The 26,552-nt window shown below is 53.3% G+C and overlaps 1 protein-coding gene across 6 annotated transcripts in view; it reads right to left on the bottom strand.

Moving 5' to 3' along the window:
- The window catches only part of TRIOBP (TRIO and F-actin binding protein), a 76,300-nt gene that overhangs the window by 35,061 nt on the left and 14,687 nt on the right, over positions 1-26,552 (bottom strand). For all 6 annotated transcript variants that reach the window (XR_010156016.1, XM_054675782.2, XM_016939145.4 and 3 more), the window contains exons 4-9: positions 25,510-25,711; positions 22,990-23,158; positions 12,957-15,747; positions 5,963-6,077; positions 3,938-4,981; positions 624-701 (exon numbers count right to left, since the gene is read on the bottom strand). Coding sequence is in view for 5 of the 6 variants with exons in the window: in XM_054675782.2 (XP_054531757.1) it covers positions 624-701; positions 3,938-4,981; positions 5,963-6,077; positions 12,957-15,747; positions 22,990-23,158; positions 25,510-25,711 (4,399 nt within the window). In the remaining variant the exon portion in view is untranslated. The remainder of the gene's footprint in view (positions 1-623; positions 702-3,937; positions 4,982-5,962; positions 6,078-12,956; positions 15,748-22,989; positions 23,159-25,509; positions 25,712-26,552) is intronic.

Genomic DNA, 26,552 nt, shown 5'->3' with positions numbered 1-26,552 from the left:
TCTCCTCCTCCCCCACCTCCCACTGCCCCACGGCCCTCAACTCTGATCTCACCTCTCTGGAGGCTGAGGGTGACGAGAATAGTCTGTTTGGTAGGTCACGGGGAGGGGCGGGCAGAGTTGTGCTCACCAGCTGCAGCCAGGCCTCAGAGCAGCATCCGTGGGTCCCACCCCCGCACATATCTCTCCCGCCTCCAGGACCCTGGAGACCCTCCAGGCCTGGCTGACTGGGTGCATCCTCAGCTCTCTGGCTCTTGCTCGTGGAAGCCCTGCTCTTTCAGCCTGGCCTGGCCCTTTCAAACCGGAAGGATCTCTTCCCACAGAGACCACTGGGGCCAAACCATCATTTGCGCAGGGAAAGACATTGACCTTTTCAGTCCCAGCAAATGAGAAGCATGGCCTAGGGTTCTGACCCCAGGATCGCTCACCTACCCAGGTCCCCAAGCCAGAAGGTGGCTCCTGCAGAGCCCCTCTTCTCAAGGCCCCACCATGCACATAGATGACCCCATGGCAATGCCAACTTTGGTCTGGATGATTCTAGGGCTCTTCTGAGGAATGAAGCCCATCTCCAACCTGCTTCCCCCTCCCTTCCCCACCGTATGTACCCACACCCATGACCCAGCTACCGAGTCTGCCTGCTTCTGGTCAGTCAGGGGGTCTTGGCCTCTGCTTGGTTCTGACTCCTCAGGCTCCTCTGGTTGGAACTGGAGATTAAAAAAAGAACACAGCTTAGCCCAACTTATTCTCCAGGGTGCATGCATCTGTCCACCTCATCCATCCATTCTATCATCTGTCCATGCAACACCCATCTAACGTCCAGCATCAGTAGATCCATGTATCCATCCAACCATCCAGTGTCTATCACATGACTCACCCTCTCATGTATCCATCATCCATTGTCTATCACCCATTCATGTATCTACCCTCCACTGATCCATCACATATCCATTTACCCAATACCTACATATCCCTCTCTCCATCCATCATCCATCTACCCATATCTCCAACATCTGTCCACCATCTATCATCTGACATTCATCCATCCATGCCACATCTATCCATTCATATTCCACCCAACGTTCATCCATCCATCACCTAAGCAACATCCATCATATATCCACCACCACCATATATTCATCACCCAGCTATCCATCCATCATCACCCATCTGTCATCCATCCAAAAGATGTCTATTATTCATTCAACATGCATCATTGATCCATCACCCGTTCACACATTCACCCTCCATTCATTCATTGTTCACCCACTGACCCCTGTGTCCTCCATCTTGCATGCATCCACTGAGCTGTCCCCTCCTTTATGTCAGGCCCTGGGCCAGAGCTAGAGTTACAGAGATAAAGCAGGTAGAGATCCTGCCTCTGTGGAGCTTATGGGGAAATGACAACCCTATTAGATGGATGTTGCATGGACAAATGGAAGCAAAACTGCCAAGCCCAGAAGGGGACCATTACTAGGAGTGACTGTTCAGGGAAGGCTTCTCAGGACAGGGAGCCTAACCTAAGACTTCGACAATGAACAGGCATTTGGTGGCTGAACAGGGAAGGGAAGAGCATGTGCAAAGGCAGGGATATGTGCTCACAGGCCCTGCAGCCAGCTCAGCACCAATGAGGCAAATCCGGAGTGGAAGGAAGGGAAGCCGGCCTTGAGTGCCATGCCAAGGATTTTTTTTTTTTTTTTTTTTTTTTTTTTTTTTTTTTTTTTTTTGAGATGGAGTCTCACTCTGTCACCCAGGCTGGAGTGCAGTGGCGTGATCTCGGCTCACTGCAACTTCCACCTCCTGGGTTCACACCATTCTCCTGTCTTAGCCTCCCAAGTAGCTGGGACTACAGGCACCCGCCACCATGCCCGGCTAATTTTTTGTATGTTTAGTAGAGATGGGGTTCCACCATATTAGCCAGGCTGGTGTCGATCTCCTGACCTCGTGATTTGCCTGCCTCAGCCTCCCAAAGTGCTGGGATTACAGATGTGAGCCACTGCACCCAGCTGTGCCAAGCCAAGGATTTTCATAGAGAGGAGCAGCTGGAGCCCCAGCAGGACCTGGTGGTTACTCGTTTTGTCATCTGTGAAATTCCTTTCAGTACATGGTGCTCCCATCCCTTCCCAGCCACCATCTCCTAGCCTCCTGAGAATCCTGAGCTTCACCATGAAACTGAAGAATCTTTCTAACTTCCTTCTTGACCTGGCCAGCCTGCGGCACCCAGCATGCCCCAGGACACAGCACCGTGTCCTCCTTGAGCTGTCTGTGTGCCTTCCCAACAAGCCTGACAGCAACCTGAGGGCAGGACGAGCTGACTTATCCCTACTTCTCTGATGTCCATGCATTGAGTTGATTGGAGGGTCAACTCATCAAAGCCACAGGGAAATACAGGGGAGAGGGTTCTCCAGTCCTCCCATGGGCTCAGGAGCTTTGTGACATGGTGGCTAAAAGCACAGACTTAGGCCGGGCATGGTGGCTCGCACCTGTAATCCCAGCACTTTGGGAGGCCAAGGTGGATGCATCACCTGAAGTCAGGAGTCCAAGACCAGCCTGACCAACATGGAGAAACCCCATCTCTACTAAAAACACAAAATTAGCCGGGCATGGTGGCACATGCCTGTAATCCCAGCTACTCGGGAGGCTGAGGCAGGAGAATAGCTTGAACCTGGGGGGCGGAGGTTGCAGTGAGCCGAGATTGCGCAATCGCACTCCAGCCTGGGCAACAAGAGCGAAACTCCGTCTCAATAAATAAATAAATAAATAAAAATAAAAGCACAAACTTTGGAGTGGATGCTTTGATCTCATTTCTCACAACCTATGCATGTGTGACCCCCAGCAAATGCCTAAGGAGTCTGAGCCTCAGTTTCCCCATCTGTCAAGTGGCAGCTGCCTCCTATCCACTTGAGGCACATATGGCAAGGCCCTGGGCCCAGCACGGGGTGCACCCCGATGCCTGGAAGCCCTGCTCATCCTGGGGCAGGTGGCGTTGGACTTTGCATCTAGGAGATGAGGAGGCTTTGGAGAAACAAGCAGGAACCCCCACGGCACCCCAGTGCTGCCCGTCAGAGAAGTGGTTCATCCATCTTACAGAGAGAGAGAGGCTGGTGTTCAAAACCACATGCCGTCCTCCCAGTGAGCTATTGCCAGGGTGCAGGATTCTGGCCTCCAGGACCCTCCCTGCCCACCATCTTCAGATGAAGAATGTTCTGGGCTTCAAGGCAGCACCAAAGTACCAGTGAAGCAGAGGAAGGGCGAGCACCTACTGTATGCCCGGCACTGGGCCCACTTTGCACACGACCCTCATTTAAGCAGCCTGTCTTGGCAGCTAGCTGAACCCAGTGAGCATTGATGCACCCTCTTCTCTGTGTCTGAGAGGAGCTGTAGGGGCCAGAGAGGGTAAGCGAGGCTGTCCTGGACTCAGGTACCTGAGTACCACCAGGGGAAGGGGCATGACCACACTGGCTACAGTCCCAGATGGGGTCAGGTGTGTGCCACCAGACACAACATAAACCAGGTATGGTGGAGCCAGGAGGGGAACAGGCCCTGGCCAGAGCATCTTGCTTGAGGCCTCAGTGTGGTCTGCACTGAGCAGACCTGGGTTTCGCCCATGCCCCACCAGCAAGTGGCTTCACCCTGCGCATCAGTTTCCTTATCTGTAAATAGTGTATTTCTCACCTGGTTGCTAAGGAGACTAAATGGGAAAAGCACACGTCAAACATTCAGATCAGGGCTTGGCCCATAAACGCTTAAAACTGTGTTGCTCATCATCATTGTTGGGCCAGTTTGGTGATCGGGATGGGTTGTGGTCAGCAGGGAGGCTGAGGTCTGAGCCTGGAGGGGGATGCAGGAGCTTAGGCTACTCAAAGGGGAGGCTTTTCCAAGGAGACTTGGCTGAGTGGGGCTGACTTTCTGGCTACCCTTGGGAGGGTGGAAACCTCCTTACCTGCAGCTCTGGCAAGCTGGGGCCCTCCGCAGCGCTCCTGCTCCCCAGGGGGCCCGTCTGCTCCAGGCCTGCCAGAGTTGTGGTCGCTGGTCCTCTTGTCACTTTGATCTTTGGCCACTGGGTGGAGGTGCAGGCAGGGCTGGGCAGCTGGACCGGGCTCTGGGACTGCAGTGCGGGGCTGTGTCCATTGACTGGGGTGGCCTCGGCCCAGCCTTCTGGCTGGCTGTGTGACTCCTGCTCAGGGACATCCTTTGTGCCTGGGGGACCCAGCTCTGGCCCTAAAGCCCTGGCCGGGTCATCCCTGTGTCCAGCTGGGTCCTTGCGGGGCAGCCTGGCCTGCAGCAGCTCCAAGAGGCCCTCCCAGTCCAGGCTGGGGAGACGGGCCCAGACCCCCTCTCCTGGTGCCCGGAGAAGGCCAAGCAGATCCCTCCAGTCAAGCTCGGGTCGCCTCTCAGAGCCACGCGGGTACGGACACGCTCCCTCTGCCCCCCAGCCCACAGCAGTGGGTGTCCCAGAGTGCCAGGATTGTGAGGACTCTGTGGGGCCTCCCCAGTTCTCAGGGGGGCTCGTGAGTGGGCTTCTCTTCCCTAGTTCTCTGGGGAGCTCATGAGTGGGCTTCTCCTCCCAGGCCTCTGGCTGCCCCCAGCTCTCCCTGTACTCCCTGGGAGTGCGCCCCCATGCTCCCTCCGGGGCTTTGGCTGCCCCCAGGCTGGGCTCTCCACATCCCCGCCAGCCCCCAGGGCCCAGGCCTCCCTCCTGGCTGCTCCAGCTCCTTTCTAGGTGTCTATGAGGGCCCTGGGACCCTGGCGGTTCCTCCTGACTCTGCCACACCCCCAGAGGCTGTCTTGGGCCTGCTTGGCCACTCTCCAGAGGTCTCTGTGTCCGCAGCTCCCTCTCAGGGGTCCCGGCTGATGTCCTGGGGGGCAATGGGGACCCCTGGAGCTGCCGATCTCCCTCAGGTCTCTTCTCGGGACTCCAAGGATGAGGGGGCTCTGCTTGGCTCCGCCGGGTCAGTTCTGCCTGTTTGGCAGGGAGCTTGGTCACCTGGGGATGAGGTGAGGGGGTAGGTGAGGCTCTCTCTCTGGGGACCTGGCTGCCAGCTCTGCCTTTCTTAGGTCCCCAGAGAGTCAAGGCTGTGTCCACACAGCAGCCTGAATCAAAGCAGGCCAAAAAGCACACAGGGTCTCTGCCCCACCCCTCCGGGGTCAGCTCCTCCCTTTCACCCGCTTTCCTCAGTTCCAGAAAAAGATCTGCAAAGACCTGCTCCCGTTCTTGGCTTCTCACCCCTCTCAAAGATACTGATTCCAACTTGGGCTATCAGGTGCCAGAACCTCCACCACCAATACCCCATTCCACTGAGGCGGGCCTAGCCCTCTGGGTTTGGTTAAAGATACAAATCACCCTGAAAGAGAGGGCCCTTAGAGCCAGATTCTTGCTTCAAGGCTTTCCCTGAAATCTGCTCAAGACAGCAGTATTGGCCAGGTGCCGTGGTTCACGCCTGTAATCCCAGCACCTTGGGAGGCCAAGGTGGGCGGATCACCTGAGGTCAGGAGTGACCAGCCTGGCCAACATGGTGAAACCCTGTCTCTACTAAAAGTACGAAAATTAGTTGGGTGTGGTGGCACACGCCTGTAATCCCAGCTATTTGGGAGGCTGAGGTAGGAGAATCTCTTGAACCTGGGAGGCAGAGGTTGCAGTGAGCCAATATTGTCCCACTGCACTCCAGCCGGGGAGACAGTGCAAGACTCCACCTCAAAAAAAAAAAAAAAAAGACAGCAGTGCTTAGTAAAGGAAGGGGATAGCGTGGGACAGGGGCTATCTTCAAAGGATTAATGTGGGGTCTTGTGCATTTTGCCAAGAGCTGCTGGCCGTTGGGGAGAGGGGAGAGCTGGATCCCCATGATTGGACTCCGACCCTTTCATAGAGGACCTTCCTGTCCAAGCCCCCTGCCTGGCTTCTAGTGGGAGGGAAGAGGCAGTGGCCGCCTCTTGGGGTGCGGGGCCCCAGACAGCTGGCAGTGCTCACCTGCCTGCTGGGGGCAGGGCTGGACTGTCTTCCGAGAAGTTGGCTCTGGCCTTGGCTGGGCTGCTGTGACCGTCCCTCGTCCTGGGCCTGGAAGGCCCCCGCTGCCTCGGACTTCCTATGAGCAAATGCAGCCACTCCTCTGAGGGACTGTCCCACTCCCAGCACCCCAGCCCCTCTGCTCCCACCTCCAACAGGAGGAGATGTGGGACAGCCAGGGACCCACTGCAAGCTGGTTGAAGGGCCCTAAGTGAGGATGACTCTCAGGGCCTTAGTTTCCCCTTCTGAAAAATGGGGATGGTTAACACTGCTCTATTCTGCCTCATGAGGCTCTTGTGAACATGACGAGAAAAGTGGGGAGTAGAGGCGGTTGGGTGGGGAGGGGGATCTGGCCCTGGCCATGGCCCTCTCCTGTCTCATCCAGTTACTTCCTATGACTAACCACCACCCCACCAGCAGCCCAAGAGCCACCCCCAGACAAAGGTTAGACTGGTCTTTGCGGGAATTAAGATTTATTGAGCACCTACTGTGTACCAGGCACTGGGCACACATAATCATTATGACAAAGCATTTATTGAGCGCTTCTTATGTTCCAGGGGCCAAGCACTTGTATCATGATCGCAGCCCACGAGGTGGGACGACAGAGCCAGACTGCTGTGTGTCCCCGTGTTCCATTCTTTCTGCCTTTTCCTGTCCATATTGTAAATTTTGGATTTCTTTTCCTTTTTCCCTCCCATCACTGTTAACCAACAGAATCCCAGCGCTTAGCCTTGAAAACTCCAGGCCATCCTAGCTGTTGGCAAAAGAGCTCTGAGCAAGATCAGAAGAAAGAAACATTCTCCCTGACAACTTCAGAGAGGCCAACATAAACTGTCCAAGCAAGTGTCTTTTTTTTTTTTTTTTTCCTTTGAGATGGAGTCTCGCTCTGTCACCCAGGCTGGAGTGCAGTGGCGCAATCTCAGCTCACTGCAACTTCCGTCTCCTGGGTTCAAGTGATTCTCTGCCTTAATATCCCAAGTAGCTGGGATTACAGGCATGAGCCACCACGCCTGACCCTGGGCAAGTGTCGTTTCTAAGACACTGGGCTTCAGGCATTGTTGACGCATCCAATGAAGATCATCTCTAACTTGTGTAAAAAGTCTAGTTCCAGTTAGTTGTCTCGCTTACTAACTGGGAGGCATGGCTGTTAATGTTTAACGTGGTATCTCTATTGACAGGTAGAAACACCAAACAGAACCTGGGCATATCTCTCCCTTCCTCTACCTAAGGGGTCACAACAAAAGGCCTAACTGCTCCATGAATGTTTATTTTGGTTGGGTCTCAGCTAGCAAATGGAGCCGTGTCTTTGGTGGATGAACTGAACCAGGAAGAGAAGCCTGAAAAAGGCCACCCTGTGTTGGACCCAGAGTGAGGCAGCAAAAAGGGAAGTATGAGGAAACTCTGCTCAGGCCTCCATAGGCCCTGCTGTCTATGGTGGGCCTGTGCCTGAGGAACCATGCTGGAACGACACCTTCAAAAGTATGGGATTGGGCAGGGCGCAGTGGGTCACGCCTGTAATCCCAGAACTTTGGGAGGCTGAGGCAGGCGGATGGCTTGAGCTCAGGAGTTCAAGACCAGCCTGGACAACATAGTGAAACCCAGTCTCTAAAAATACAAAAATTAGCCCAGGCGTGGTGGCTCATGCCTCTAATCACAGCACTTTGGGAGGCTGAGGTGGGTGGATCACTTGAGGTCAGGAGTTCGAGACCAGCCTGGTCAACATAGTGAAACCCAATCTCTACTAAAAATACAAAACTTAGCCAGGTGTGGTGGCACGTGCCTGTAATCCCAGCTACTCAGGAGGCTGAGGCAGGAGGATCGCTTGACCCCAGGAGGTGGAGGTTGCAGTGAGCTGAGATCGCGCCACTGCACTCCAGCCTGGGTGACATAGTGAGACCCTGTCTCAAAAAAAAAAAATATATATATATATATGGGGTTGGGAGGCCAGGTACAATGTCTTTACACCTGTAATTCCAGCACTTGGGGAGGCTGAGGTCAGAGGATCACTTGAGTCGAGGAGTTTGAGACAGCCCTGGCAACAGAATGAGACCTTGTTCTAGGAAAAAAAAATTTTTTTAATGAGCCGGGCATGGTGGTACGTGGCTGTAGTCCCAGCTACTTGGGAGGCTGAGGTGGGAGGATCGCTTCAGCCTGGGAGGTTGAGGCTGCAGTGAGCCATGATCACGCCACTGCATTCCAGCCTGGGTGAAAGAGCAAGATCCTGTCTCAAAAAAAAAGTATGGGGTTGGATTTTTTTGTTGTTTCATGTCTTTTGCCAATGTCATTAGAATCAGAGCCATAAAGCACAATAATGTTAGTTGTTAGCAGTTATTGGCAGCTGGTTCGGAGAGGAACCAAAGTTCCCTGGAGGAAGTGTTTCTGAGCTTGAGGGCTCCCTGGGCAGGCTGTTTGTAACTTTTTTTTTTTTTTTTTTTTTTGAGATGGAGTCTCGCTCTGTCACCCAGGCTGGAGTGCAGTGGTGCAATCTCAGCTCATTGCAACCTCCGCCTTCTGGTTTCAAGTGATTTTCCTGCCTCAGCCTGCTGAGCAGCTGGGATTACAGGTGTCCACCACCATGCCCAGCTAATTTTTATATTTTTAGTAGAGATGGGGTTTCACCATGTTGGCCAGGCTGGTCTCATTTCGAACTCCTGACCTCAGGTGATCCACCTGCCTTGACCTCCCAAAGTCTTGGCATTACAAGCGTGAGCCACTGCACCCAGCCAATTTGTAATCTAATTGGAGGTGAGTGCGTTTCCTTACTCTGTGAGAGCTGAAGACCTTAGAGTGAATTTTCCCCCGAACTGGGGTATAGGAGCCTCGATGAAGCAAGAGCCCAGACATGACCCAGTGGGCTGTTCCTCCCTAATGGGGAGGACCAGGAGGACAATAGTGGAAACACCCGGTGCAGGGAAGCAAGGCACTTGTGTGTTCTCTTCCGGATGGATGCATTTTCCATACGAACTCCAGCTTGCTTGATGAGCATTCCTCCTGAGAACTCGCCTTCCTTTTTTCCCCCATGTAGAATTGAGAGAAAAGAGCGAGGGACTCAAGAAGATTCTGAAACCCCAACAGAGACCTGGCTTGTCCGATGCTGAAGCAACAGCGTCTCCTCGGGGCCACCTGTTCCCGAGGGTTGGTGTGGCCGCACCAAGCATGACAAAGGAAACATGTTTCCTTCGGAAGCTTAGATGGACTCTTTGACCTCCAGAGAGAATTAAAGGAGCAAAGCCATCAAGTCTAGCAAATCCAGTGAAGGCTGGGTTTTGAATTCAAATGACCACAGGATGCTACGTGACTCTAAGAGATGCCAAAGGCATCTAAGGAAAAAAAAATTAAGATCAAGCCAAAACTCCCAATGCTTTGATGTGACAACCCTTTAAGAAAAATTTTCCAGACTCGGGACAATGCTTGGACAGAGTAGATGCTCAATAAATACATATCGATGAGGAAATAGGAGAAAATAAAAGCACACTCCTACAGCCACCCGCTCATAAGCTCCAGTCTGTCCCTTACACACACACTGCATAGTTTTAAAATTTTCCATATTCAGAGGATGAATGGTTTTCTACTTGGAAAAGGTGCCAGATAAGAGGAAAAATTTTAATTATTCAGTAAAATTATGAAAACTTCCCTAAAAGGTAAATAAGCTATTTCAAAGAGAGTAGAATTAAATGTATAGGAGTGATCGTGTAAAAACAAATGGTTAATAAAAGTGTAAACATATTTCTCATTTCTATTATTAATATAAACACCTTATTTCTCTGAAATTATCCTGGAAAAAAGGACAGAAAATTAATTAACTTTGGCTTAAAGACCTTAATGTCCCTGCTGAGTTATTAGTTAAGACAAAGTTAGGAAAATTGACATTAGACAAGAAATAGTAATCATAAAAAGGTCAAAGACACTTTGGGAGGCCAAGGTGGGAGCATTGCTTGAGGCCAGGAGTTTGAGACCAACCTGGGCAACAAAGTGAGACTCCATCTCTACAAAAAGTAGAAAAATTAGCTGGGTATAGTGGTACATGCCTGTAGTCCCAGCTACTGAGGAGGCTGAGGTGAGAGAATCGCTTGAGCCTGGCAGTTTGAGGCCGCAGTGAGCCATGATCACGCCACTGCACTCCTGCTGGGTGACAAAGCAAGACCCTGTTTCAAAAAAAAAAGGTCAGGCCAGACACGGTGGCTCACGCCTATAATCCCAGCACTTTGGGAGGCCGAGGTGGGCAGATTGCCTGAGCTCAGGAGTTCAAGACCAGCCTGGGCAACAGGGTGAAACCCTGTCGCTACTAAAAATACAAAAAAATTAGCTGGATGTGGCGGCGTGCTCCTGTAGTCCCAGCTCCTCGGGAGGCTGAGGCAGGAGAACTGCTTGAACCCAGAAGGCAGAGGTTGCAGTGAGCCAAGATTGCGCTACTGCACTCCAGCCTGGGCGACAGAGAGAGACTCCGTCTCCAAACAAACAAAAAAAAAGTTAAAGACACTGAAGACTTTCAGGGTGAAACTATTCCATGATGTTACAATGGTGGATACTTGTCATACATTCATTCAAGCCTATAGGCTGTACATCACCAAGAGTGAACCATAAACTTTGGGTGATTTCATAGTGTGGGTTCATGGATTGTAACAAATGTATCACCCTACTGCCCAGTACAGTGGCTCACCAGCACTTTGAGAGGCCAAGAAAGGAGGATCCCTTGAGGCCAGGAGCTGGAAACAAGCCTACCTGTCTAGTACAGGATATTGGTAGTGGGAGAGGCTGTGCATGGAACTCTGCACTTTCTGCTCAATTTTGCTGTAAACCTAAAACTGCTCTGGGTTTTTGTTTTTAAGGCCAAAGAAAGAATTATACTAATGCTGGAGACCACACGGTTGTCATCTGGATATTAAATGATCAAGCTTACTGGAAAAGGAAATTTGAAGAACAAGAGATAAAGTTTCTTTTTTTTTCTTTTTTTGAGATGGAGTTTCACTCTTCTTGCCCAGGCTGGAGTGCAATGACGCAATCTCAGCTCACTGCAAACTCCACCTCCCAAATTCAGGCAATACTGCTGCCTCAGCCTCCTGAGTAGCTGGGACTACAGGCATGTGCCACTATGCCCGGCTAATTTTTTTTTTTTTTTTGAGACGGAGTCTCGCTCTGTCACCCAGGCTGGAGTGCAGTGGCATGATCTCAGCTCACTGCAAGCTCCAGTGCTGGGATTACAGGAGGGAGCCACTGCACCCAGCCAAGACTGATAAGGTTTCTCATGCAGATTCAAATCCAGGAGAAAACTTTCCCAAGGAGCAGCAAAGAGGAATTTTAGATACAAAATATGCCATACCCTTTAGGGTGATGAAAATGTTCTAAAGTTAGATTGTGGCAATGGTTGGACAACTTGGTAAATATACTAAAAATTCGTTGAATTATATACACGGAAAGTTTTGAGACTTCCAGACTGCTTTTTGTTGCTGTTGTTCTCTTGACCCTAACTAATGGAATTCTAGCTCTGATTCTGGAAAACTCGAGGGCTGGAACTTCTGGGGAGAGAAACCTCAGCCACATCAGGAGGAAATGCTCCCCTTCCAGGGGGCCAGTGCTGCTGACCAAGGAGACTCAAAAGACACCTGGACTTCAGGTGTCCCAGGATGTTTGACTGCTAAAAATCCATAATTCTGTGAGCTTTCTTTCTTAAAATAGGTAGCTCTGGCCATACATTTTTATTTTTAGACGGAGTCTCACTCTGTCACCCAGGTTGGAGTGCAGTGGTACGATCTCGGCTCACTGCAAGCTCCGCCTCCAGAGTTCAAGCAATTCTCCTGCCTCAGCCTCCCGAGTTGCTGGGACTACAGGTGCCCGCCACCATGCCCAGCTAATTTTTTGTATTTTTAGTAGAGACGGGGTTTCACCGTGTTAGCCAGGCTGCTGTCCATCTCCTGACCTTGTGATCCGCCCGCCTCGGCCTCCCCAAGTGCTGGGATTACAGGCATGAGCCACCGTGCCCGGCCCCGGCCATACATTTTAAATTACATAACTGTTTTCTGAAATGCATAGGGACCCATGAGTTTTCTTTGCCAAGGCAGGAAAAAATCATTGGTACTTTCTTCTTCTCCCTCATGCACGGAAGAAAAAAAAAAAAAGAACCCATGAGTCTGGATCAAAGGGTTTGAGAGTTCACTCTCATTTTGGCCGGGCACGGTGGCTCACTCCTGTAATCCTAGCACTTTGCGAGGCCGAGGAGGGTGGATCACTTGAGGTCAGGAGTTTGAGACCAGCCTGGCCAGTATGGCGAAATCCCGTCTCTACTAAAAATACAAAAAAATTAGCTGGGTGTGGTGTCACGTGCCTGTAATCCCAGCTACTCGGGAGGCTGAGGCAGGAGAATCGCTTGAACCCAGGAGGTGGAGGTTGCAGTGAGCCGAGATTGCACCATTGCACTCCAGCCTGGGCAACAAGAGCAAAACTCCACCTCAAAAAAAAAACAAAAAAGAAAAAATAAAAAGACAGTTCACCCTTATTTGAATGAATGTGCTCATGTTCCCCTCCATTACAGATGAGGAAACTGAGGCTCAGGTAGGTTAACTCACTATATCAAGTTCACCCTCATTTGAATGAATGTGCTCATGTTCCCCTCCATTAGAGATGAGGAAACTGAGGCTCAGGTAGGTTAACTCACTATATCAGGTCATACGAGTTGACATGTGGCTGTGACCCAGGATTTGGACTCAGCCCTCCTGACTGCAGTCTTTGCTGTTAACCACTGGGCTGTGCATGACATCACTTAACCACACACACACACACAAAACAGAAAACTCCCAATATGCAGAAACAGAGAAATGGAGTGATTTGCCCAAGGTCACACAGCCGGTAAATGGCAAGCCAGGGGGATTTGAACACTTTCTTTTGGCACCTTAAGCCTTCACCTGTCCTGCTGCCGAGCCTCCTCCCCAGCCCACCTGGCTGACCCCACCCCCGGGCTCACCTGCGCTCTTGCCCGAAGAGGCGCTCCACCTCTGCGCGGCCAGGGCTGCGGGTGCGGCCCCCGCTGCTGCACTGCGCCTGGGGCCCTGGCTGTCTCTGGGCCAGCCTCCTGGGTGGGGGCAGGTCGGCCAGCACAGTGTACTCATCCCGCTCCAAGTTGTGCCTGGTCTCCCCAGGAGGCGCTGAGCCCCGGGAGCCCCCAGAGCTGCCCGCTGAAGGTGAGGGTGCCAGGAACGCTAGGTCACTGGGTGGGTGGCGGGGTGGGGAGGAGGCTCGGGGTGCATCCCGGTGCCCAATGCACACTTGGGGGATCAGCACTGGGGAGCCATGCAGAGAGTCAGTGGAGGGGGCCAGGCTCTCCATACTAGTTCCAGGGGGATCCTGGAAGAAGAGGGATGGCTCAGGAGCCTGGCGTGGTGGGGATGAAAAGGAGGGTGCATCCCGGTGCCCAATGCACACAGGAGTGGGGATGTGGGGGCACTCGTGCAGAGAGTCCATGGAAGGGACAAGGCTCTCTGTGCTGGCCCTGGGGAGGTCCTGGAATAAGAGGGAAGGCTCTGGGGCCTGGCGTGGTGGGGAGGAGGCCCGGGGTGCATCTCGGTACCCAATACACACAGGTGCAGGGAGCTGAAGGGGCTCGTGTTGGGGGGACTGACACTGATGCTCGGCATCTGATGTGTCTGGGAGGAAGGGGAAGGGGTCAAATTGGGTGTGGCGGGGGGGCGAGGACGCCCGGGGGGCATCTCGGTGTCCAATGCACACAGCAGGTGGTATATAGGGAGGCTCATGGTGGGGCGGTTCACTCTCAGGGGCGCGAGGCTCTGGGAAGAAGGGGAAGGGGTCATGCTGCAAATAGCGAGGGGGCGAAGAGGCTCGAGGGGCATCCCGGTGCCCAATGCACACAGCACATGGAGGCTGGGAGGGCTCAGGAGAGGTCAGGGGAGCCCCATAGGCAGCGGGGTACACAGGTGAGGAAGTTCGGGAGGTGCTCTGGTGGCCTGGGTTATGGGAGGAAGAGGTGGCCCGGGATGGCAAGTTGTACTGGGTGGGGCCAAAGGAGGACTGGGGTGGGTCATGCTGGGCTGGCCTGCTGGGAGAGGATGTCTGAGGCCTGTCACCTTGGGTTGGCCGGAGGGCGATGGATGCCCAGGGAACCTCGCTTTGCTTGGAGCGAGATGGGGAAGAGGTTCGGGGACCATCACTCTGAGTTGGCCGGAGGGGAAACGAGGCCCAGGGGATGTCTTTGTTAGTACGATAGGGAGATGAATTCCTGGGATTGTTCCATTGAGTGGAGCGGTGGGGAGATGATGGTCTCAGCTTCTCCTTTTGGGTGCAGCATTGAGATGAGGAGGTTCCAGGGTTGTCTCGTTGAAAGGAAAAGGACTGTGTGCGGTCCCACTGTGTACAAGTGGGTCTGAGGTTATCTCGTTTGGTACAAGAGGTTTTAGGGTTGTCTTGTTGGGTAGAAGATGATCTGGGGATGTTCTGTTGAATACAAGTTCTGGGGTTGTCCTGTTGGGTGGCTCTGATGGGAGAGGAGGCTCTGAGATTGTCCCGCTGGGCACAGGATGTTCTGGGGTTGTCTCGTGTGGCTCTATTGGGAGAGGAGGTCCTGGGATTGTCCTGTCGGGTACAGGATGTTCTGAGGTTCTCTTGTTGGATGGTTCTGTTAGGAGAGGAGGCTCTGGGATTGTCCCGCTGGGCACAGGATGTTCTGGGGTTGTCTCGCTGGATGGTTCTGTTGCGAGAGGAGGCTCTGGGATCGTCCCGTCGGGCACAGGATGTTCTGGGGTTCTCTTGTTGGATGGTTCTGTTAGGAGAGGAGGCTCTGGGATTGTCCCGTCGGGCACAGGATGTTCTGGGGCTGTCTCGTTGGGTGGTTCTGTTGGGAGAGGAGGCTCTGGGATTGTCCTGCTGGGCACAGGATGTTCTGGGGTTATCTCGTGTGGCTCTATTGGGAGAGGAGGTTCTGGAGGCTCTGGGATTGTCCCGCTGGGCACAGGATGTTGTGGGGTTGTCTCGTGTAGCTCTATTGGGAGAGGAGGCTCTGGGATTGTCCCGCTGGGCGCAGGATGTTCTGGGGTTGTCTCGTGTGGCTCTATTGGGAGAGGAGGTTCTGGAGGCTCTGGGATTGTCCCGCTGGGCACAGGATGTTGTGGGGTTGTCTCGTGTAGCTCTATTGGGAGAGGAGGCTCTGGGATTGTCCCGCTGGGCGCAGGATGTTCTGGGGTTGTCTCGTGTGGCTCTATTGGGAGAGGAGGTTCTGGAGGCTTTGGGATTGTCCCGCTGGGCACAGGATGTTCTGGAATTCTCTCGTTGAGTGGTTCTGTTGGGAGAGGAGGCTCTGGGATCGTCCTGCTGGACACAGGGTGTCCTGGGGTTTTCCCGCTGGGGAGTACAAGTAGGAAAAGAAGTTTGGGGGTTGTCCTGCTGGGTAGAAGAGGTTCTGGGGTTATCCAGTTGGGTGCTTCGTGAGGGAGAGGAAGCTCCGGGGGTGTTCCACTGTGTAGATGAGGCCCTGGGGGTGTCCTCTTGGGTGGATGAGGCCCTGGAGGTGTCCCTTTGGGTGATTCGATGGGGAGAGGAGGCTCTGGGGATTTCACGTGTAGAGGCAGCCTGAGCAGTGTCCCTTTGGGCAGGAGAAGCCTGAGACGTGGTGCTTCGAGGTCCACTGTGTGGTGTCATGGAGGAAGCCTGGGTCAGTGTTGACCGGTTCCGCTCCAGGGACAACCCGCTTTCTCCCCGGAGCCTTGCCCAGTGCTGTCCTGCACTCCGGCCCCCACCGCCGGTGTCTGGAGAGAGAAGAGAGGGGCTCAAGGTAAGGGGAGAGGTCCAGGCAGCTCTCATATTCTACCTTTCTTTGTCCCTTAGGACCAGTGATTAGGGCAAACCCCACACCCTCCTCTTACAGGTCTCACTGTCTGTACCAAGTGACTCCACCTCTCTGACCAAGGCTGATTAGACAAGGGCTTGGATGCCTCTCTCAAGCTGAGGTCAAGAATTTGAAATTGAGACCCTGACTCACTCAAGAGATGAGTTCAAGAACTGGAAGGCCACAGGGTCTGGGGATCCACGGACAAGACAGAGAAGAAGCAAATTTGTGGAGAGAAGTGTTGACAATGGCCTGTGTGACCCCACGGAGGGAGAGGTGGGCCCAACAGCAGCCACCTGACAGTCTGCCCTTCCCAGTTCTATTTCCTTCAATCAGAATCCAAGGAATTCCCCCCATTTCTTGTTTTGTTTTGTTTTTGAGTCAGAGTCTCGCTCTGTCGCCCAGGCTGGAGTGCAGTGGCGTGATCTCGGCTCATGGCAACCTCCGCCTCCCAGGTTCAAGCCATTCTCCTGCCTCAGCCTCCCGAGTAGCTGGGATTACAGGCATGCGCCACCATGCCCAGCTAATTTTTGTATTTTTAGTAGAGACGGGGTTTCACCATGTTGGCCAGGCTGGTCTCGAACTCCTGACCTCAGGTGATCCGCTCACCTCGGCCTCCCAAAGTGCTGGGATTACAGGTGTGAGCCACCGTGCCCGACCTTTTTTTTTTTTTTTTTTGAGACAGAGTCTCGTTCTGTCACCCAGGCTAGAGTGCAATGATGCGATCTCGGCTCACTGCAACCTAAGCCCCTGGGTTCAAATGATTCTCCTGCCTCAGCCTCCCAAGTAGCTGGGATTACAGGCATGCGCCACTATGCCCAGCTCATTTTTGTGTTTTTAGTAGAGACAGGTTCTAACGAGCCTGTTTCCTGTGCGACAGCTCTAGAAAGCCCCTGTTTTTTGTATCCAAATGTTCCTACCCTGAGGCTTCTCCCAGGGCTGCCATGAGGATGGGAAAGGTGCAGGGATGGACTACCTTTTATAAACTGGTAGCTGGGAGTTTGCCAGAAATGCAGAATCTCAGGTCCCAGCCCAGATGCACTGCTTCTGGATCTGCATTTAACAAAACTGTCTGGTGATTTGTACACCTTATAGTTTCAGAAGCACTGGCCTAAAGGATTAATGTAACTGTCCTCAGTAGTGACCCTCTTTGCAACTCCTAGCCTCATGACAGAGTTGCCATGACCTTGGTGTGTCACCCTCCACCCCGCTCAATCCCTCGGTCACCAAGCAGGTGTTGAGCACCCCTATATACATGTCCCTTGGCTACTGCTTTAGGTGAAGAGTAAAGGGTATCATGGCCTCATCTTAAAGGAGCCACAACTATGGGTGTGGTGGCTTACACCTGTAATCCCAGCACTTTGAGAGGCCAAGGTGGGAGGATCACTTGAGCTCAGGAGTTCCAGACCAGCCTAGGCAACATGGCGAGACCCTGTCTCTACTACAAGTTTTTTAAAACTTAGCAGGGCCTGGTGGTACGTGCCTGTAGTCCCAGCTACCTAGGAGGCTGAGGCCGGAGGATTGCCTGAGCCCAGGAGGTGGAGGTTGCAGTGAGCCAAGATTGTGCCATTGCCCTCCAGCATGGGCAACAGAGCAAGACATTGTCTTAAAACAAAAAACGAAACAAAAAAGTAGCCACAGTTGCCTTCATGCAGATCCCCTCCCTTCATGCCTTCTTAAGATCCCCTGTCCTCTCCCTTTGCAGCCACTGCCTCGTCCAGCCTCTCTGGGCTGGTGTTGGTGAAAGTCTGAGTTCCCAGCACCTAGCAGGGAATTCAAAATTTGCAAGGTTGCCAGGCACGGTGGCTCACGCCTGTAATGCTAACACTTTGGGAGGCCAAGGCGGGTGGATCATCTGAGGTCAGGAGTTCGAGACCAGCCTGGCCAACATGGTGAAACCGGTCTCTACTAAAAATACAAAAATTAGCTGGATGCAGCCGGGAGCAGTGGCTGATGCCTGTAATCCCAGCACTTTGGGAGGCCGAGGCGGGCGGATCACAAGGTCAGGAGATCGATACCAGCCCTGCTAACACGGTGAAACCCCATCTCTACTAAAAATACAAAAAAAAAAAAAAAATTAGCCCGATGCAGTAGTGCAAGCCTGTAATCCGAGCTACTCGGGAGGCAGAGGCTGGAGAATTGCTTGAACCCGGGAGGTGGAGGTTGCAGTGAGCTGAGATCTGGCCACTGCACTCCAGCCTGGGTGACAGAGCGAGACTCTGTCTCAGAAAACAAAAAACAAAAAAAATTGCTGGTGGCTGATGTCCCATGGCATTCTAAAATACGTTTCATGCCTGGTAGTGGCTCACACCTGTAATTCCAACATTTCGGGAGGCTGAGGCAGGAGGATTGCTTGAGCCCAGGAGTTGGAGACCAGCCTGGGCAACATAGTGAGCCCCCATCTCTACGAAAAATAAAATAAATACATTCCATATTCACCTGTTTCTCTCATCTACACCCACTTCCTACTCCAAGCCACCACTATTTCTCTCCTGGATGGTTGCAGTAGCCCCCAAGCCTGGGCACTCTGGGGCCAATGTCATCGTTCATCCAGGGAGACTTTTTTTAAAGTCAAAGGTGAGCAGATCGCTGTGCCCCCAGCCTTCAGGGGAAACTGGAAGAGATGGGAAACCTGTCACAGATTGGAGGAGACGGAGGAGATGAGGAGAGGGACTAAAGGCAATGTGGGATCCTGGAATGGATCCAGGAACAGAAAAAGGATATTAGTAGAAAAACTGGTGAATCCCATCAAGTCTGTAGCTTAGTTAATAGTATTGTAGCAGTGGGCCGGGCACGGTCACTCACGCCTGTAATCCCAGCACTCTGGGAAGCCGAGGCAGGCGGATCAGCGGATCACCTGAGGTCGGGAGTTCGAGACCAGCCTGACCAACATGGAGAAACCCCGTCTCTACTAAAAATACAAAATTAGCCAGGCGTGGTGGTGCATGCCTGTAATCCCAGCTACTTGGGAGCCTGAGGCAGGAGAATGGCTTCAACCTGGGAGGTGGAGGTTGCAGTGAGCTGAGACTGCGCCATTGTACTGCAGCCTGGGCAACAAGAGTGAAACTCTGTCTCAAAAAAAAAAAAAAAAAAAAAAGGCGGGGGGGAATGAGTGAAACAGTGAGTGCAGTGTGGGGCCTGAGGTGTGATTAACGCAGTAGAGGGCTGGGTTGTATAAATTGGCAGGTTCAGGGGAGAAATCAAGGCCAGAGATGTGGACTCCGGAGTCATGGTTTTTCCCAGACAGTACCGAAAGCCAAGCAGCTAAGTGTGCAGGGAGAAGACAGAAGGGGCCCAGGACTGGGATCTGGGGCATCAGATATTTAAAAGTGAAGCAGAGGAGGCGGCCTCAGCAAAGGAGAGCGAGGTGGAGTGGCCGGTGAGGAAGGAGGCAGACCAGGAGTGAGGGATCGGGGAGCCCAGAGTGATTCTGTGCAAGACATTTATTTAGCACAAGGCCTGGAACATCAAAAAAACAGGTCACTGCTGTAATGCTGCTGCTGTTCTCATTGCTGCCTCATCTATTCAGCCATGATTGACTTGTGGGCAGTAAGTAAACGTCTGCTGTGTGCCTGAGTGAACATTGCCCCTCAGTTGAAGATGCCACATCTCCATCCCCTGCTTCCCTGAGCATCTGAAGCCTCAAAACCTCTTCCTCAGGGCTCGCAAATCCCACACAGCACAGCCAGCGCTGGGCCCATCCGCTCCCCAGCCACCTGCTCTCAGCAAAGGGCACACCATCTACCCAGACACCCAGGCCAGGAGCTGTGACTGTGTATCCTCCTGTCCAAAGTACCATCAAGTCTGCCTCCTAAACCTCTGTCCTTCTCTGTCCCCTCCTCACCCCACAACCATGGCCCTTATTTATTTATTTATTTATTTGAGATGGAGTCTTATTCTGTTGCCCAGGCGGGAGTGCAGTGGGGTGATCTCAGCTCACTGCAACCTCCACCTCCCAAGTTCAAGCGATCCTCCTGCCTCAGCATCCTGAGTAACTGGGACTATAGGCGTGTCCCGGATCCCATCAGGCTCAACATGGTGAAACCCTGTCTCTACTAGAAATACAAAAAGTCAGCTGGGCGTGGTGGCAGGCACCTATAGTCCCAGCTACTCAGGAGGCTGAGGCAGGAGAATCGCTTGAACCCAGGAGGTGGAGGTTGCAATGAGCTGAGATCGCGCCACTGCACTCCAGCCTGGGGAACAGAGCAAGACTCCATCTCAAAAAAAAAAAAAAAAAAAAAAAAAAAAAAGCAAGCCCCAGTTGTCCCAGTAATGCCTGTCACAGCTCTGTGTCCTCCTGTCCCAGATCCCAATGGGCTCACACATGGCATTCCACGTCCTCATCCTGTTAGTCTCTTTTAATCAAGAAGAGTCCCCTAGCCGCTTTTTGTCCTATGAGGAGCCCAGTCATTTTGCAGAATGTCTTTCAATTCGGGTTTGTCTGATGTTTCACTGGGGTTAGGTGTAGGCAATGCATTTTCAGCAGGACGATTTAGAAGGGAAGGGATTCTGTGCCCACCCCAGCATCCCCTCCCCCGACCCCATGCATCTTATCAGGGGGCATATTATGTTGGTTTGCCCCACTCCGGGGATGCTGAGCAGCCTCTTGGTGAAGGTGGTATCTTCCCGCTCTCCCCAGCCTAAGGGTGCCTTTCTTTCAGTAATCGATGCAGAATCTGAGGGGTGATACTGACAGGTGACAGCATGCTGGCAGCCCTCACAGCCCTCGCTCGCTCTCGGCGCCTCCTCTGCCTGGGCTCCCACTTTGGCGGCACTTGAGGAGCCCTTCAGCCCGCCGCTGCACTGTGGGAGCCCCTTCCTGGGCTGGCCGAGGCCGGAGCTGGCTCCCTCAGCTTGCACGGAGGTGTGGAGGGAGAGGCGCGAGCGGGAACCGAGGCTGCGCGCGGCACTTGTGGGCCAGCTGGAGTTCCGGGTGGGCGTGGGCTTGGTGGGCCCCGCACTCGGAGCGGCCGGCTGGCCCTGCCGGCCCCGGGCAATGAGGGGCTTAGCACCTGGGCCAGCGGCTGTGGAGGGTGTGCTGGGTCCCCCAGCAGTGCCCGCCCACCGGCGCTGCGCTGGATTTCTCGCCAGGCCTTAGCTTCCTTCCCACCGGGCAGGGCTCGGGACCTGCAGCCCGCCATGCCTGAGCCTCCCCCTGCCTCCGTGGGCTCCTGTGCAGCCCGAGCCTCCCCGACGAGCGCCGCCCCTGCTCCACAGTGCCCAGTCCCATCAACCACCCAAGGGCTGAGGAGTGTGGGCGCATGGCACGGGACTGGCAGGCAGCTCCACCTGCAGCCCCAGAGCGAGATCCACTGGGTGAAGCTAGCTGGGCTCCTGAGTGTAGTGGGAACTTGGAGAACCTTTACGTCTAGCTAAGGGATTGTAAATACACCAATCAGCACTCTGTCTCTAGCTCAAGGTTTGTAAACACACCAATCAGCACCCTGTGTCTAGCTCAGGGTTTGTGAATGCACCAATCCACACTCTGTATCTAGCTACTCTGTTGGGGACTTGGAGAACTTTTGTGTGGACACTGTATCTAGCTAATCTAGTGGGGATGTGGAGAACCTTTGTGTCAAGCTCAGGGATTGTAAATGCACCAATCAGCGCCCTGTCAAAACAGACCACTCGGCTCTCTGTAAAATGGACCAATCAGCAGGATGTGGGTGGGGCCAGACAAGAGAATAAAAGCAGGCTGCCCCAGCCAGCTCCGGCAACCCGCTCGGGTCCTCTTCCATGCTGTGGAAGCTTTGTTCTTTTGCTCTTTGCAATAAATCTTGCTGCTGCTCACTCTTTGGGTCCACACTGCCTTTATGAGCTGTAACACTCACCACGAAGGTCTGCAGCTTCACTCCTGAAGCCATCCAGACCATGAACCCACAGGGAGGAAAGAACAACTGCGGACGCGTCTCCTTAAGAGCCGTAACACTCACGGTGAAGGTCTGCAGCTTCACTCCTGAGCCAGCGAGACCGCGAACCCACCAGAAGGAAGAAACTCCAAACACATCCGAACATCAGAAGGAACAAACTCCAGACACGCCACCTTTAAGAACTGTAATATCGCGAGGGTCTGCCGCTTCATTCTTGAAGTCAGTGAGACCAAGAACCCACCAATTCTGGACACAATACTTTGAAACCATGACTATCTTGTTTGCTGACAAATTATCACCCTAGGGATTTTGCATCTGCCAGTGATTCATGCCTGAACCAGTTATTGCTACAGTGCCTGCAACAGTCTCTTAACTGGTTTCTCATCCTTCAACCCCTCCCTGCTCCAATTCATCCTTTGCATCTTTGATCTAGGGAACTTCCTGAGGCACAGGTTTAATTACATGACTTTCCTCCTCAAAAACCTTCGGTGGCTCCCTACTATTTAGAGAAGAAGTCCAAACTCCTTGGCTAAGGCCAGGCATAGTGGCTCACTCCTGTAATCCCCAGCCAGGAATTTGAGACAAGCCCAGCCAACATGGTGAAACCCGGTCTCTACTAAAAATACACAAATTAGCCACGTGTGGTGGCGGGTGCCTGTAATCCCAGGTACTTAGGAGGCTGAGGCAGGAGAATCTCTTGAACCCAGGAGGCGAAGGTTGCAGTGAGCCAAGAGGGCACCACTGCACTCCAGTCTGGGCAACAGTGTGAGACTCTATCTCAAAATAATAATAGTAATAATAATAATAATAACAGGCTAGGCGTGCCTGTAATCACGCCTGTAATCCCGGCAATTTAGGAGGCCAAGATGGGCAGATCACTGAAGGTTGGGAGTTTGAGACCAGCTGGGCCAACATGGTGAAACCCCATGTCTACCAAAAAGACAAAAATTAGCTGGGCATGGTGGCGGGAGCCTGTAATCTCAGCTACTTGGGAGGCTGGGGCAGGAGAATCGCTTGAACTGGGGAGGCAAAGGTTGCAGTGAGCCGAGATCACACCACTGCACTCTAGCCTGGGCAACAGAGCAAGACTCCATCCCAAATAATAATAATAATAATTAAAGTGGGTAGCATGACTCATTGTGGCTGCTCCATCATGACATGCAAACTGTTACTATTATTAACACTCAGGCCACCAAAGTAAGCCGTGCCCAGAGTCCCAAATGGCCAGTGAGATGGCTATCTGGGGGGCCCCAGGCCATCACCATGGGAACCAACCTGGCAGAAGGACTCACCCTCCTTTTTCTGGCCTGCAGCATCTCCTCCCACAGGGGACCTGGTGAGGAGAGACGGAGCCCTTTGGGAGCTGTCAGCTCTCGGCCCCTCCCGAGGCCTCCTCGGGATCATCACTGCGAGCTCGTCCCAGCTGGGGGCCTCCTCCTGCCTCTCAACAGCGTCCCAGTCCTGCCAGAGAAGGGGAGGAGAAAGTATGTGTGCGGGAGGAAAAAGGCTGCAGGACATATACTCTCCAAATGAGAGGGGTAGAAGGAAGGGAAGGGAATTGGCATTAAAAAGCACTTCCCTGGCCGGGCGCGGTGGCTCACGCCTGCAATCCCAGCACTTTGGGAGGCCGAGGCGGGCGGATCACGAGGTCAGGAGATAGAGACCATCCTGGGAAACACGGTGAAACCCCATCTCTACTAAAAAATACAAAAAATTAGCTGGGCGTGGTGGCGGGCACCTGTAGTCCCAGCTACTTGGGAAGCTGAGGCAGGAGAATGGCGTGAACCTGGGAGGTGGAGCTTGCAGTGAGTGGAGATCGCGCCACTGCGCTCCAGCCTGGGTGACAGAATGAGACTCTGTCTCAAAAAACAAAAAGAAAAACAAAACAAAACAAAAAAAAACAAAGCACTTCCCTGCAGGGCGCAGTGGCTCACGCCTGTAATCCCAACACTTTGTGAGGCTGAGGCAGGTGGATCACCTGAGGTCAGGAGTTCGAAACCAGCCTGGCCAACATGGTGAAACCCTGTCTCTATTAAAAATACAAAAACTAGCCAGGCATAGTGGTGGGCGCCTGTAATCCCAGATACTCGAGAGGCTGAGGCAGGCGAATCGCTTGAACCTGGGAGACAGAGGTTGCAGTGAGCTGAGATTGTGGCACTGCACTCCAGCCCAGGTGACAGAGCAAGACTCCATCTCAAAAATAAATAAAATTAAATAAAAAATAAAAAGCACTTCCTAAACTGTCAAGTTCTGTCCCCAAGAGGTGACAGTGAGTGGTGCCACACCTTCTGTGGTGTAGACTCCGCTCCATGGACTCAGTAAAAAGCACTTCCAGGCTGGGCAACACAGTGAGACCCTGTCTCTACAAAATTAAAAAAAATAATAATAACTAGGCATGGCTGTGCATGCCTATAGTCCCAGCTACTGAGGAGGCTGAGGTGGGGGGATCACTTGAGCCCAGGAAGTCAAGGCTGTAGTGAGCCATGTTCACGTCATTGCACTCCAGTCTGGGCAATGGAGCAAGACCCTGTCTCAATCAATCAACTTTTTTTTTTTTCTCTATTTAAGACGGAGTTTTGCTCTTGTTGCCCAGGCTGGAGTGCAATGGTGCAATCTAAGCTCACTGCAACCTCCCGGGTTCAAGCGATTCTCCTGTCTCAGCCTCCCAAGTAGCTGGGATTACAGGTGCCCACCACCACACCCTGCTAATTTTTGTATTTTTAGTAGAGACAGAGTTTCACCATGTTGGCCAGGCTGGTCTCGATCTCCTGACTTCAGGTGATCCGCCCACCTTGGCCTCCCAAAGTGCTGGGATTACAGGCGTGAGCCACCGCACCCAGTCTTCAATTAATCAATTAAAAGCATGTGCTGTTTGCCTGGCACTGTGCTGGGCTCTAGCAGGTGCTAAGTGCTAAGTCGCTCATCTTCAATGGACCTAGGAGGCATGTACGTCCATTGAAGCCAAGAGCTTTGCCCAGAGTCCCAGAGTTCCGCATGTGGGACTGTGTGAGGTAGCCCCAGGGGCCAGAGAAAAGTGGGTTCAAATCCTAGCCCCACTACTTCCCAGATGTGTGGCCTCCACTAAGTTGCTCCCCCCGCTGAGCCTCAGCCCCATATGGGGCGATTGAAATCTCCACTTCTGAGGCTGTGGTGAGTCTCCCCTGAGCCCACACCCACCAAGCCCTTAGCATGGAGCTGGCCATGAAGCGTGTGAGGCTGGGTTGTTTTATTCTGAGTCTTATCACCACCCCCTGTCATTTTCCTTTTGGGGGGTCTCCTGGGACAAGCCTGTCTCTTCTGCTCTGCGGCAGCCCCTCAAAATGCAAATGCTGGAGGAAAGACTGCTGGCTCTTCTCTTTTCGTGGTTAAATGACCCCCGCAGCCTGCTCCCTTTCCTCTGTCTCTTGGAAATCTATTCCAGGGCTGGCCGTGGGACTCAGCACCGTGTGTCGAGGGCAGGGCCCTGGGGCCCTGTGCCACTCTTGCGCTAGACACCAAACCCAACACTCTGGGATCTGAGAGCATGTGGCAGCCCGAGCCTGCTGGTGATTCACCCAGAGCTCCTGTCGGCTATAACTCCTTTCCCTGTCTTTTCACAGCCAGACCCCAGCTGCCCTGGTCCAGCCTGTGCAGAAATCCCCACCCTCCAGGGGTTCGCCGGGGTGGCCCGAGCTGCCAGCTAATGGTCCAGAGGACCTCGTCGGATTCCCTGGTGTGAGGCTCAGCCCTGGCCTGGAGGTTTAGGTGGGACCCAGGGCTGCAGATGGAGGTGTGAGCCACTCTTGTCCCCCAAACTCCCACTCCTGGCTCACCACAGAGGACGAGTTGCTGGTATCATCAGGGGTGGCGGAGTCAGGGCTGGAGGTGGGGTCAGAGCCGGGGTCCTCGTTGCAGCTGCCACACAAGGAAGTGGTCAGGCCCTCCAGATAGGGTACTGCCTCAAGCTCCCGGCTCCTGCTCCTGGGGGCAGCTGTGGGACCCTCTTCTGGGAGCCCTGCTGAGGGGGATGGGCCCCTGGGAGAGGAGACAGACCCAAAAAGTAATGGGGAGTTAGGAGCATCCCCCACCCCACCCAGGCATACGCACTCACTCACACAGGGAGCCTGGGGCCCACACGCTGGTGTGGGAAAGGGAGCCAATGGTGAGAGCTGCCTCTGTGTCAGACTTTTTATATGGGTTGCCTCATTGAGCTAAAACAGCATCCCTTTTTTTTTTTGTAATTTTATTATTTATTTATTTATTTATTTTGAGACAGAGTCTCGCTCTGTCACCCAGGCTGGAGTGCAGTGGCGCCATCTCGGCTCACTGCAATCTCTGCCTCCCAGGTTCATGCCATTCTCCTGCCTCAGCCTCCCCAGTAGCTGGGACTACAGGCACCCGCCACCACGCCTGGCTAATTTTTTGTATTTTTTAGTAGAGATGGGGTTTCACCGTGTTAGCCAGGATGGTCTTGATCTCCTGACCTCATGATCCGCCCGCCTCGGACTCCCAAAGTGCTGGGATTACAGGCGTGAGCCACTGCGCCCGGCAACAGCATCCCTTTAAAGTAAGTATAATAATTCCCATTTTAGGCCGGGCGCAGTGGCTCACACCTGAAATCCTAGCACTTTGGGAGGTCAAGGTGGGTGGATCATTTGAGGTCAGTAGTTCGAGACTAGCCTGTCCAACATGGTGAAACCCCGTCTCTACTAAAAATAAAAAAATTAGATGGGCATGGTGGTGGCACACACCTGTAATCCCAGCTACTCAGGAGGCTGAGGCAAGATAATCGCTTGAAGCCAGGAGGCGGAGGTTGCAGTGAGCCAAGATCGTGCCATTGCGCTCCAGCCTGGGTGACAGCACGAGACTCTGTCTC

Source organism: Pan troglodytes, chromosome 23 (genome assembly GCF_028858775.2).
Source record: "Pan troglodytes isolate AG18354 chromosome 23, NHGRI_mPanTro3-v2.0_pri, whole genome shotgun sequence".
Classification (NCBI taxonomy): domain Eukaryota; kingdom Metazoa; phylum Chordata; class Mammalia; order Primates; family Hominidae; genus Pan; species Pan troglodytes.
This window is presented reverse-complemented; position numbering and strand designations above follow the sequence as displayed.